At 39.6% G+C, this 14,374-nt stretch overlaps 1 protein-coding gene across 2 annotated transcripts in view; it reads left to right on the forward strand.

Annotated features, from left to right (window-relative positions):
• Window positions 1–14,374, forward strand: part of LOC115809319 (phosphofurin acidic cluster sorting protein 2-like) — a 52,445-nt gene that overhangs the window by 24,698 nt on the left and 13,373 nt on the right. For both annotated transcript variants that reach the window (XM_030770920.1, XM_030770921.1), the window contains exons 3-8: window positions 8,246–8,335; window positions 8,690–8,815; window positions 10,777–10,939; window positions 12,374–12,465; window positions 12,568–12,648; window positions 13,693–13,752. In XM_030770920.1, the coding sequence (XP_030626780.1) occupies window positions 8,246–8,335; window positions 8,690–8,815; window positions 10,777–10,939; window positions 12,374–12,465; window positions 12,568–12,648; window positions 13,693–13,752 (612 nt within the window). The remainder of the gene's footprint in view (window positions 1–8,245; window positions 8,336–8,689; window positions 8,816–10,776; window positions 10,940–12,373; window positions 12,466–12,567; window positions 12,649–13,692; window positions 13,753–14,374) is intronic.

Raw genomic sequence — 14,374 nt, forward strand, 5'->3', positions numbered from 1 at the left:
TCATGGGAAAAAGTCAAATAAACACTCCTGTACAGAAGGAAAAGAACCTAGAGGTATTATTAGATGTCATAGCAGGATTATACTCGCATGGTCACAGCGGTTTCTCACAGGTCTGCTGTCACTGTTATTAAGTGCGCGGCTTTGGAGTTGACTGCTCGGGTCATTCACTGGGTCCTGGGTGCTTCAGCCAGTGAGCGCATATGAGTTTAGTTCAGCCAATGGCTGATAGACTCATAGAACAGTCTGCTCCCCAGTAGGCAGCCAGGTTGTCAAGGTGATGGCCTACTGGAGGGTAACAGCAGGGAGAGATGAGAAAAGACTGCTTGGCAGACAGAGAGAGAGAGACAGAGAGAGATGTACACACATACACACACACACACACGCACACGCATGCACACGCACACACACACACACGCACGCCCCCTTCTCCACAATAAAATACAAATATATTGACAGTAGAAACAGCTATCACACACTTCACCAATCACTCTTTACAACCACCAGATCATAAATAGCTTGCAGCTCTTCCTTCTGTCATTACCGTTCTTCTCAAGTGCACACACACACATACACACAGAGTCAGTCAGTCAGCGGTATGCCCAAAGGCAGTAGGGAGGAGATGTTTTCTCAGTAAAGGTGGTGGTTTGTGTCTGTCTACTCTACTGGAGAACTGTTAGTGTAGCTTGTTCTCTGAGCAGACAGGCTGGTATGGGAGCAGCACAGTTACTATGTCCCTAGGTCTGATAACCACTGCACATCAGATTACTCACTTTCACCTAAGAGAAAATCCATGAAACAGAAGCAGATTGAGTGGACAGTTTTTCATCCTGAAATTGCATACAAATCAAAGTATCAATTCAGTCCCATTTTACAAATGTAAACTCATCCAGATATAATCTCTTTTCTGGAAAGCAAAACTTGTTATACATGTCTTTGTCATTTCTCAATTGTTTCTGCCAAGTCCTTCATGTCACTGCTGATAAAAGTGGTAAATATACCATTAGTTATAAAAAGAAATCAGTGTGCCCAATGAATTGTGGAGCTCTTGTGCAATTTTGGCCTGTCCATACTAATAGAGAATGATAATGGTACATTTCTTTGCCTGCAGCTCGTTTCTAATCTTTTTTTATTTCCTATTGCAAACATTTTTATGTTGATGAGGACAGTAAAATTTCAATTTCCTTCAGTGCATCTAAGTGTGTTTTTTCCTCATTTAAGAGTTGACTTATTGAGCTTGTAAGGAATGTTTGGTTGATGAGTACTGAGTGGTTATGTGTGTGTGTGTGTGTGTGTGTGTGTGATGATAGATATCTAAATGACATCCCTCAGCACCAGCATAGCCATCATACAGTGCTGACATAGGAGCTGTGTGATTTGGCCCTCTGCTCGCTCCTATACAGCACAGATGTCAATCTCTCACCCAGACAGAAACGGAGGAGGAGCAGAACTAAAACCCATTTCTTCATCTCTCTCTCACTCTCTCCGTCTCTCTCTCTCTCTCTCTCTCTCTCTCTCCCTCTCTCTGAGTCAGACAGCCTGCTCCCCTCCTCTCCCTGCCAGTCCTCATTAGGGGGTATTATGGGTGACTCTGGCAGTGTTTAGACCACCTGTCCTGTGTCTGAGATAGGCTCACTCAGCCAGCCACAGCAGCTTCTCTCTGCTGCCTTAGTCCCTGCATGTCAACAGGGTGCAATATGCTGACTACATTAGCTCTTCTCTTAACCCAGTTGAATAATAATGTGTGTGTGTGTGTGTGTATGTGTGTTATGTGGTATGTTATATGTGTATATCATAAGAAAAATGGCTTTGCTGTGTGTCAGCTCATGAAAAGTCTCAGTTAGCATATAGATATATTGTTAGAATATAGATATAACTAACTCATATATCTTTCTCATATTAGACAGTCTTCTGTTCTATGTTGTTCTTTTAGTTATATGGCTGACTGAGAAAGTGGGCTTTGTGGAACATCACCCTATCCCAATCGACACATGTATGACCCTAACAAGAGTTACTGCTCCTATAGGCATGCAGGATTCATTCATTGCCTATTGCCACATGTCTTCATGTCCTTTTTCTACATTTCTACATTTAACTATTAATGTTGCGCAAGGTCACTGTTTGTCTCTCTAGCCTCCATGAGGGAGAGGCAATGAAGGGTGTGTGTATGTGCATGTGTGTGTGTATGTGCACGTGTGTGTGTGTGTGTTGGAGTCACTGGAGTGTACTATTATCCCTTCGCTGCGTTTGCTCCAGAGCGTGAAATCTCTCCGTTTCTGCCGCGTGGCCCTAAGGAGCGGCAGCAGAACGGCCTCTGTTTGCCTGAGTTCTGGAACTGGAGCATTAAATCCGATTTCCAGCAGGTCCTGCCAGCCAAGAGAGAAGGAAAGGGAGAGAGAGAGAGGAAGAGCAAGAGAGAGAGAGAATAAAAAAAAAGAGGAATAAAGCTAAGCTCCAATAGGACTGCTTCGGTCTGAGCAAATAGAAATGGCCTTGGCAATTATGAAAAGACTCACAATTACGTTTACATATAATCATTTTTGTGTTTTATCAAGTTATCTGACATAGGCCAGCAATCTTACAGCAAGGCACAGCTAAGTATGCTTGGAGACATACTAATTGAGAACATTTATTGGCCCACAGGTAGCTGCCAAAATAAAGGAATTAGGGCACTGGGCCACCCTAACCTGCCAGAACAGCTTCAATGTACCTTGGCATAGATTCTACAAGTACCTGGAACTCTATTAGAGAATGAGACACCATTCCTCCAAAAAAAAAAAATGTAATTGTATCATTTGGTGTTTTGTTGCCAGTGGTGGAAGGCACTGCTCTCCACAATAAAACACAAACATATTGGTACCATTCCAGAATCTTCCATAAGGATTCAATTGGGTTAAAAGCTCATGACTGAGATGGACATAAATTGGCATAAATTATTTGCCTCAGCTGATTCACAGTTGCTGTTGCTTGTTTGTTTCCAATTGCATTTTTAACCTGTGCACAGACATCCCGGTCATTTTCAACCTGTGCACAGACATCCCAGTCATTTGTAACTTGTGCACAGACATCCTGTGCACAGATATGCACTTCAATCACATTTGACCATAGGTGATCATTTCTTTCCCATTGTTTGTTGTGAAACTTGTGCAACTTGAAGAGTTTTTGTCACTGAGGCTGTTTCCCCGACAATCCATTTTGAAGTAACTGAGATCTCTTTAACGTAATAGATGACTTGCCTTGTGTAGGATTTTCATACATGGCCCTAAGCATGGAGGAATGTTACTTGCTTAATTAATTCTGGAATCACACTTTTGTAGTAGCACCTGCTTTCAATAGCCTTTGTATTCTTCATTTTAATCAACTGCTCTATTGTTTCCATTCCTTACTCTTGGATATAAGTCGTCCAAACATTATCAAATTTCAGCTCACTTGATTTTTTTGACTGTTGTGTAATACTTTCTCAGCCCAGAGTGTAATCTCACTTTGTTATTACTGTATAAGGAGCAGCCTCTGCTTCCAAGAGCTGAAACCAAATCCCTCTTTGCACGTTGGCACCTTTCATTCTCTATAACTTCAGACTGTTTGGTCTGGCTCCTGGACTCTGGCCACTGATTTTGACTTGTTGTCATATCATTTGTTGTGCATGCACAGCTCACCTCATTGTATTATGGCCTGTTAAGGCTCATGGGAACCGTCCTGAAATCATCCCCTTTTTCAGATCCAAGCTCTGCTCAAGCTATTATCGTCTTGATGCTTTGGACGTTATCCAAACTCATGAGTGTGTCGACTGGCCAGGAAAGCCATCCTTTTCTATGCCAGAGACTCTGCATTCCTGACAAATCCCTTTAGGAGTGCTAACATGAAGCTCTTGACCCAGAACGTTGTGCGTCTGAGCTGTAAAAGTTGTACTTGTTTTTGAAATCAACGTGCCCTCAAAAACATAGAGGGTGAAACGGTGACCAGACAAGAAAAGCGCTTTGATCCAAATGTTCTCTGGCTGCATGGTTTTAACAGCAGAGTGACCTGCTTCACTCTGTATAGCTGTAGCAGAAAGTAAGAATTCATGTAGTGTGTGGGAGCTGGTTGTCAAACGTGTCCTTGTTTCAAAATGTCTGAGTGAAGAAGTATGTAGTCGTAGTCTAGCTGCTCAGAACAGTTATGGGACTCTCTGTTCATCACAACATTGAAAAATTAATGGATTTTTAAACTGCCATCTTTTCCTATCGTTAATATTATTTTTACAATTCGAATTATTATCATTCTTCTTCTTCCTCCTCTTCTTCTTCTTCTTCTTCTTCTTCTTCTTCCTCTTGTAGCTGTGGTTGTTGTTGTTGTTGTTGTTGTAGCTGTTGTCATTGTTTATTTAGATGTGGAAATCAAAGTAGAACTATTTTATTTACATTGATTTTAGAGCAGAGGAAGTCTTGAGATAAATCTTCCGTTTGTGTAATTACATGGCAACACAGTGAGCATGCATTAGTGTGACATTCATTAGACAACATTTGTAGTTAATGAAATCTCATATGCTGGAGCATTATAATAGTAATGCATTCGACCCAGTCAAGCATTCCTAATCAGCAGGTTATTTTGTGCAGACGTTTCATTCTTCACTCTTGTTAAAATAAAAAAAAAAAAACCTTTACAGCAAATCAGTATTACGTAGCTTGCAATTCAAGGAATCTGCTAAATCAGTGTATATCTCTGGAAACAGAGGTTAGTTCCAGTTTTTAAGAGTGTTTGTGTATGGGTGAATTGCTGTACGATTCTGGACAGCATCTGAAATTTTTGTGCATTAGCCTCAAGTGTAGCACACTGCAGCCTTTATTCATTGCTCTCAATGACAGTGGTCCGTCATGACATGAGAATTATACCTGTGGTCTGGTCAGTGTTACACTGCTTCTGAAAGAAGATTTTAATATAAGAGAATTTAAATAAGATGCTCTTTCAGAACAGTTTCTCAGATCTGTCTAGATTTGACACTGTGATTCTTGGTAAAGCATTCTTTTTTGTCTTTGCTTCTAATGGAAATAATTTATTTACGTGCAGCTCAGTCACCCTCAGTGTTGGTGTCTGAGACTGTGTGATGGAGTGTTTTTGCAGCTCAGAGTGGGTTGGTACAAGGCTGCTGGCATGTTACTTGTAGACTGAGTTCTTCTCTGACATTTAAGAGAAGGAAAGCTGAAAATATTCATGTTAAAGTTGTATTAGAGATGGGTTTGATTCATTCTAAATCTCACCGATTGTGCAGGAGATTTAAGCCTAAAATCTCACTATTTTTATAGTCATGTAAATATCATTTTAATGACAAATTTCTTAGCTTAGTAACATCTCACATAGTTATCAAAAAAAAAAAAAAGTGAAGACAGAGAGTTAGAACAGAATGATTTGCTGCCATTATGTCTAGGGCCTGTGTGGTAGTGTGTGGCCTAGATTTCAGAAAAGAAAGTGAATGATGTATCAGAAGAGGAAGAAGACTGGTGTGATAAAGAGCTGGAGGGTGTCTAGCACTCTGTTAGGACAGTATATGGACCCCTTTCATCCAGTCAGTCATGCTAGCCATGAGTTGTCCCGAGTGACCTCAGCAAGGCTGTGACTTAGCCTGTTGTTAAGGTCAGTTCAACAGAGTTCTCCATTCCAGTAAATTACTCTCCTCTCTGTATCATTAAGTAATTTGACATTAAGTAGCTATGCTCTTTTCTAAGAATGTCTATTAATATCTCATACCACACACTGTTGATTTAAGTTGAGCACAGCTATGGAGAGCCTGTTGTTAGCGCTGGTATTCAACACCTGCTAGCTACCAAACAGTAAAAAAAAAAAACTCGGCGGCATTTGACTTTTAAAGAGTCTTTCACACTGTGAAATTTCCTAGAAACTTTAAATTACAGGTTGTGAGCTTTTGTCCTGTTCAGTAAGCAATTCACCTTTTAAATTTGTTCTATGTATTAGTTTTAAAGTAGCATGTTAGTATTACTCAACTTTTATAACTTAGTAAAGTGAAAGATATGTGGTAGATGCAGTACGTTTTTTGTTTGTTTGTTCCAAGTTTTCCTCTGTTGCCAGTGTCTCAGTCGGCAATATAAATGTAATTTAATGCCGTTACATGGATATTATGATCTGATGGCCTTTATATCTGTGGCTCTGACTCTGCCTCTGAAGTGATTCCTCCTCCCCACACAGCCCCAGTGTTCAGTTTGTCAAACAATACTCATGAGCTGAAGGAATTGTGGCGTTAAAATCAGTCCATCAGTCAGTGAGTGTTGTATTTCTGGTGTCGTATGTCATTCCACAGTTGATACCAAACTCTACTGCCTTAGATGTGTCTAGGCATGCAATACAACTGAGCCAACAATACATGTCTTTCATAGTCAAGGCTTATGGTTTTTGGCCAGTATTTGTGCTGACTGTGTAAATGGTTATGATTATGAATGTGAATGGAAACATCACTCGTTTGTCGAGATTTCTTGATATGACATGGAATAATGCACTGTGGTATTTGGTATGTCTGACAGTTTTTTTGTTGCGTTAAACAAAACCAGTCTCGCTCGATAGTGACAGTTACTGTGACATACATGCTGCTCAGTCTTTACGACCACAGAGACTCTATAAAATAACAGCACATGTCCCAGAGTTATGTCATCAGATTTGTATGTCTGTGTTTGTCAGGCTGCCTGTGGAATATCAACCATCTTCTTATCAGTATTACCGTATCTGACACAAAAAATAGGCTTTAAATCGGTTTTCATTTATGTTCGTTTATCATAAAATCTATAGTGTCCTTTGTGTCATATTTGCATATTGCAGGCGAATATTTTTACGGAATTGAATGTGTATTTGATTTTTAAAATCATAAAGCCACTGATGGTGAACCTCAAAAATATTGCACTGCGCAGTTTATTCCACATTTAAAAATGATAGCAGTCAAACATTTACTTGTCTCTGGTTTACCTTTCTAGGTAGCCAATTCCTGTAAAATGTTTTAAGTCCAGTGCTGTCAGATGTTCTGTTTAATACTATGTGTTAATTTGATGTTGCAACCTTTTAGTTTAGTCACAACGGCAACCTGGTTTCCTTAGTGGACCAGTCATAGTTTTATCTCTTGGTTTTGTGGAGCTTATCCTGTGTAGCCACTCTGTAGCTCTGTCTCTTTCCAGTAAATGAGGGTCAGGCCCTGCCACCTCGTTAAAACAAGTAAACACTTAACCCTGCCCACACATACAGAAGTAGTCACAGATGAAAATAGCTTAATCACAAGCAAATAAACCTATGTGACATGGAGCAGCAAAGTTTTTAGCCTTTCGAAACATGCAGAAGATTCCAGAAAGGACACTTGGGGACTTCAGCTGTCTAGTCTCCACTCAGCATTTAGAAGTCAGAGGAGGTCAAAACCAAGACTAACAGTTTAAGGGTTCTGTAAATGGACTATTAAGCGTGCCATCAGTGCAGCGTGTTTTGACCAGAGATATTTTTATTTAACAATGGAATTCTAGAAATGGACACACTAAAAGAATCTGACAGTACATTAACTTAAAATATCAAGTCAACATCCTGCATTTACCTTTCTTAGTAACCTCAGCTTTAAAATACATTGCTTGTCATTGGGATAAGAGTTGCTCAAAAGGCAAACACAGAGTATTTACTTTATATATTAAATTAATTTTTTGATGATTTTGTTTTTTGGTGTTATTTGTTTTTTTGGGGTAATTTTTGAGTAAAGATTTCATAATTCTGAGTCGCTAAATTCTTACTTTTGAATTTCACACTGTGTCAAATATTTTTCACTTCTCATGTTCAATTAAAAAGAAGGTCCTCAGGTCCAATTAATATCAGTCTAGTGATAATGAAAATGAGTTCTAATTTCAGCTATGCAACACCAGGGCATTTATTGTTAAAAGTTAAAAGTCAGTATGCCAACACTATTCAGGATTTCTGCCTCAAGGGAAGGGCAGTTTTATCTTTTTTGTTTTATCTTTTTTATTGGTCTTAGAATCAGAAAGTTCAAAAGAACAACTTACAATATACTAGGAAGAGAGAATTAATTTTGAATTCCATTATGAAACAATATAAGCGTTTGCAAGAGGATTTAAGATTCAAATATCCTATGACTGAAGTTCGATCCTGTAGCTAAAGACATATATATAAATGTGTGGTCACAGTGTGAGATAGAAAATGCCAGCCAGCTTATAAAAGGTGACCGTTTTTTTTATTGATTTTGAATTGATTGATTGTTTCTGTGATGTTTTTGTAGGGCTCCAAAAGAGTTTTGAGATCAAATGAATACATCCTTCCACCCAGCGGCTTGATGGAGACTGACCTGGAACTGACCTTTTCACTACAGGTACACAGCTGAGACCCGAGGACACGTTGACTCACACTTTCAGCTGATCAGTTTCGCTTGACACCCATTCATATCTCTCAGTACATCTGTCTACTTGTATCACTCCTTCATACTGTTGTCTCTTACACCTTGTCTATTGACATTTGGCTTCAGAAAAGACAGCTGTTGTTTAAATAAAAATTGCTTGAATATGTCTTTTGGATTGGAATCGATTGGAATCAGTGTCAAACATTTCCCTTGTAGCATTGTACACGGTTGAAAGTAGGGGCTAGTTGGCTGTGTACACTTGGAGATGTAATAATGTTACAAAAACCACTTGTTGAATGATATTGTTTTTTTTTTTATTGTTTATAGTATCCACACTTTCTCAAGAGAGATGCCAACCGGCTTCAGATAATGCTGCAGAGACGAAAACGCTACAAAAACCGCACAATCCTAGGTTACAAGACTCTGGCAGTGGGTGTCATTAATATGGCAGAGGTGAGAAAACTCTACTGAAGGGAAAATTCCAGGCTATATCAACAGATGGCTCACAGAACGCCTTGAGTTATTCTATTACAACTTAACACTTGAATAAACTGAAATAGATCCTTGGGTGTTTTGTTTTTTATGTAGTGCATGGAAAGGGACAAAAAACATGTATTATCAATGATGCTGATCATATTTGTTTACAAAACTTTTGTGTCTCATATAGTTCTTCGGAGTCCCCTAAGTCTTTCTGAGTGAATGTGTGGCAATCAAGCATTGTATTTCCATTGCTTGGTTTTTTATCAAATTTATAGGCTTCTCTGCTGGCCATTTTTTTTATTTCACTAAATGATTTATGTAGATATCTCAAACACAAAGCACAGTTTGAAATTATGGACCATCTGGATGAGATCTTGTGTTCTGCTCCCCAGCAAAACAGTTTATAAAGCCATGCTGTGTTTCATTCGTGCTGGGTAAATACAAGTGGCCTTAACGTACAAAATTGTGTGTGCGTGCGTATGTGTCTGTGTGTCTGTCTGTGTGTGTGTGTGTGTGTGTGTGTGTGTGTGTGTGTGTGTGTGTGCGCGTGTGTGTGTTTGTGTGTGTGTGTGTGTTCCATCTGCACAGATGCTATGAAGTACATTTAATGCCTTTAATGTTCCTTATCTTTGTTTTGTTTCTTCAATTTTGCCTCGATTTTCTATATGGCGTCTTATGATTGGGTTACTGGGGCCCACAGAGTAATTACCTTGTCATAATCTGTACTGAGCACTCTCCACTGTATTTTCCACTTAGGCTGGCAGGATGTTTCCCCAGGGAACGTCAGTTTAGCTCTTTCTCTAATAATGTGTCCTCAAACACTCTGTACTGCCTCAGTGGTAGATGGCTTCAACTTGAGTTTCAAGTTGTTCTGCTTAAAGCAGACAAGTTTGGTCCTTTAGCTGGGTTATTCTTGTTCTATATCACAAATGTTAAGTCATCCAACATTTTTTCTAATCCCTGCTGTTATCATATTAACATCAAGGAAACAATGATGCTTCAAGCTATTCCCTTGTCGCTGTCTGGGTTAAATTCTTAAGATACTTTCTCCTTAGCAATTAAACTGAAGTTTCAGGTGACTCTGAATTGAAGAGACATGCCATAATAATATTTATATGTCCAGTGAGAAATAAATATACAAAGGCCCAGACAAATTTTCTCTTATCTTGTTGAAGGCAGACATTTTTAAAACATTAATTTAAATGGTAACTTGAACAGTGACTCTTAAGCACTTTTAAACAAAGTGGAAATGGCTTGGTGCTTAGTAAAGGGAGAAATACAACCTTACAACTGGTCTTTGTTTTTAATGATATATGCTTATGCAGGTTTTTCAAGTATCCTCAGATAAAGCAACCACAGCAGGATACTGCCTTTGTTCCTCTTAGATTAGGATATCTATGTGTATGCTCTGAGAACTCCCTGGAGTGTATTCTCTGGAGACACAGTAACAAATCTTTGGGGTGAGAAGAACTCAGTCCCAGTGAAGACTCCTGATTTGATTAATAGACACTGGAGTCTCTAGTACTATCGAGAGCACAAGCCACGCAGAAAGACACTGGATATTAGGGTCAGTCAGGGTGAAGCATCAAGTTATTTTGACATAATGTGATCCAGTTTTTAGAAAGGCTGGCCATATATGCAGATTTCACGCATTATTTTTTTTTTTCTTACCCCAAATTGAAAACGTAATTATAAAATGATTAAAATAATAATGTCTGTATTAAAATGTTTTCATTTTAGCATATGCAATAGTACAGTAAGCTTACTGTGTTTGCTTCTACCCATACATAAACATGACAGTAAAAATGTTACATGGCTATATATCAGATTCACATCACATTCAATTTTTCTCTTACTTTGAAATCTTTGTCATCCATTCTTTGAAAGGATTATAACCCATTGCCTTCGTTTATAGATGATCTTTTTGTGTTCAGGTGATGCAACACCCAACAGACGGAGGTCAGATCCTCGGTCTCCATAGCAACATGAAGGAGGCGCCGGCACGTGTTGCGGAGATCAGCGTGTTCTCTCTGTCCAGTCAGCCCATTGACCACGAGTATGGCAGTGGTCAGGCCGGCGCCAAGGTCAAAGCTTCTGGTCAGTCAAATGCTCTCAGCCTGTTTGGAGCATAGTACAATAGTCAGCCCCACAAGAGTGTATACCTCTGCCCTCCTGTCTAGAAAAATTACCTTTTTTTTCTAAAGCTGCATATCCTGATGTTTAAGTTATTTAAAAAAAAAGTCCCTTCCTATTTTTAGCACTCCTGTCTGTCCGAGATTTGGTTGGCTGCAATTTCTTTGTTCAGGCAAACCTGTTTCATGTCTCAGATAGCCACAATCTTGTAATCTACCAGAGTTTGGACAGCTGTATAAAAATTACTGTGAGTGCATGTTGGTGTCAAAAATTACTCCACTTCTCAATGCTTTCTTCTTTCATTACTTTCGGTGCTTTTATCTTTACATAGTTACAGTTTTCAGAATCAGATCTTGAGCACTTTGTGCAAAGCCAATAACTCAGATAACATGTTAAGTTGTATTGTTCTCAGTGGAGATGTCACAACCCTAAAGTACTTGTAAGAATAGGAATCTGTGTGTAAGCAGTGTTTGCTCAGTTTCTGTGGAGGCTTGTGTGGAATGGCATTCCTTAGCCTTCCATCTGTGTTATGACAACACTCACCCATACCCTCTCCCCACCCTCCCAGCATGCTCTGCTAGCTGAACACATTAACCCAACCCACTACCTCACTGCTCCATCTGAAAGACAGCACATGAGCTCATGCTCAGAGAATTACACAGCTGTCTGTCAGAGCTACACGCTCATCTGTCATAAAGGAGCATAAGGTCTCCTGTTTCTAGTGTTTTCCAGCGTAAAACGGAAGAGTTATTTCGAATGCCCAATGGTTCCAGAGCTTGACAGTCTAAATTCTCTGCTAGTGGGACATTGTTAGGATCACGTCATGACGTTCAAGAATATTAAGAACACACGTTTTTTCAGCTCCAGTTTTAAGGACCTGCTGAACATCTGTGAACATTCTTAATTCATTGTTTAAACAGATCATAAAGCTTGTGGTGTTTTGAATAAAGTGAGTTAGTGAAGGGCAAGTCCCTGAACACAGAAATGTACAGTCTTTTGGGTCTCTAGGGGTGGGGTAGAGCAGCACTTTGTTGTGGAGTGCAGTCTGTACAGTAAGATTGACTGTTCTTATATAACTGAATGGTTCTGCCTCTCTTAGGATTTAGTACTGCTGGTATTTGTTGGGCCTTGGTTGAAGTATAATCTTACTGTCATTTGCTAAGCCAAGAGAAGCTGAGTGGTTAGGGTTACAGTTTCTGCTTGTCTCAACCAATTTTGAGCCCCTTACCTCAATTAAAAATGGTCTAAGAATGGATGTGCTAAATGTCATCTTTCTAATTCTGTACGTCTGCAAGAAATGATGTTTGTAAAAAGGCGTAAGAAAGAGTCGCGTTACAGTATAGTTGCGTGGTTACTGTCTTGTTTTGAGAGTTCACTCCAAAGGTGTGTGTCCCACAGATCGCTCTCCTGACATGGACAACTACTCTGAGGAAGATGATGATAGCTACTCCTCAGAACAAGAGGCCAGCGATGATGCTGTGCCTGGACAGGTGGGAAACACGCAAACATACACACACACACACACACACACAACCACACTCGTTTCTCCTCCACATACACACACACCTCACGTTGCTCACATTGTGTTTCAGGACCTGTATGACGAAGACGATGAGGTCCGAAAACCAAAGAAAGCTCGGAGGAAAATTATCAGAGCCACCTCCATGACCAGGGTGAGCAGTTCCCCCTCAAGCATAACAGCACAGAGACACAGACCTGATCACTCATGGCCAAAATCACAGAAAAGACCACTACAATAAAACTGCTGGGACAGTTATCATTTAAGCCACAATCCTTGATTTCAGTGTGGCTGCCCAAATGCTTTGGTAAACACAGGGACTGGAGTTTGAAAGAGATAATGACATAAGTTGTGGTTCAAGTCCCTGCCAGACCAGAACATATACCAGTCAATCATAAATATATCACAAAACCAATGTTTTGAATTATGCTGTGAACAGAAACTTTAGGTTTGGAGAAACATCCCCATTCCTTTTGGGTTACTATTGGATAAAACACCTCAACTCATGAGACGTTCATAAGTTCTGTTCTTTAAAAATCAGTTGATAGGCCAACACTAATTTGTATCATTTCAAAGGTCACTGACCCAGCAGGCAAACTGTATTTTAAGAAGATTTGAATATTCCATTTTTGTATGCATTATAATATGAGAATTATGATTGTTTGTCGAACAGAGGGAGAGAGGAACCTCTCAGAAATCGAGCATCCAGCATAAGACAGATGCAAAAATATTCTGGTCAACCTGACTGTCTCTTAATGAAGGCAGACCATGTTCCATGCTCTCTACAGGTTAAAAATAGATACCCACCACAGAGAACAGATGTCTTTTTAATGTGGGACACTGGCAGAGGAGTTTAGAATCAATTCACACCAGACATGGTCACTTATTTAAGGTGTGTGGGCTTGAATGCCCAGCCGATGAAATGTTGCGCGTTGTGTATTCCATGCGCTAGCCGAATGAAACACAATATCCGACATTAACCGTAGGGATTAAAATGTCCTTTACATAGACTAACAGAGAATGAGTAATCTAGCGTGCAATTACTGCGACAACACTCCAATAAAGACCCAGGCGAAGCACTCATTACCGTGTAACAAGCATAGCCTTTGAAGCTCCTGTGGTTTTCAGTTAATGTGTCATGGTAAATTAGCTCCCCACGTCTCATTCAATTAACTTTCAGTTCCTGTTCAATCAACAGCAACCTAACTTCAAGCAGAAGTTTGTGGCCTTGCTGAAGAGGTTCAAGGTGACCGATGAGGTAAGTCGTGTTTTCATTGGACAAATTTTATTCAGCATTCTCTCCTTTCTCTTTTAAAATTTTAATTTGAGGACACTATATATCACATCAACGAACCTTTCTCCTCCTCAGTAGCTCAACTGAGCTCTGCTAATTTTTTTATTCTTTTATGCATCTTCCAGTCGACAAACTATGAAATATAACTTGTATTAACTTGCCCTCAGGACCTCAAAAGAAACACCCTAGTGACTGACTCCCAAAACAATGCATTAGTAGATAATCTTGTGTATGTGTATGTGTATGTGTGTGTGTGTGTGTGTGTGTGTCTGTGTGTGTGTGTTTGTGTATGTGTGTGTCTTTGAGTGTTTGAGTCTGTAAGTGTGTGCACACGTACGTGTGTGTGTCTTTGTGTGTGTGTGTGTGTGCATAGAAAGTTTGAGTGAAATGGAAGGTTTAGTAAAAAATCATTATCTCCATTTATGTCCAAACAACCTTGTGGGCTGAAAGTTACATTACGGTCTACATGGCTAACAATTGATACACACCATTAGTGAGAGTGATCAGCTATAAATCCATTATCTGCTTCTCTCTGTGTGCAGACTAATCTCATTAGTATACATTCATTAGCTAGACGCTCTCTCAG

Source organism: Chanos chanos, chromosome 4 (genome assembly GCF_902362185.1).
Source record: "Chanos chanos chromosome 4, fChaCha1.1, whole genome shotgun sequence".
NCBI classification, from domain to species: Eukaryota; Metazoa; Chordata; class Actinopteri; order Gonorynchiformes; family Chanidae; genus Chanos; species Chanos chanos.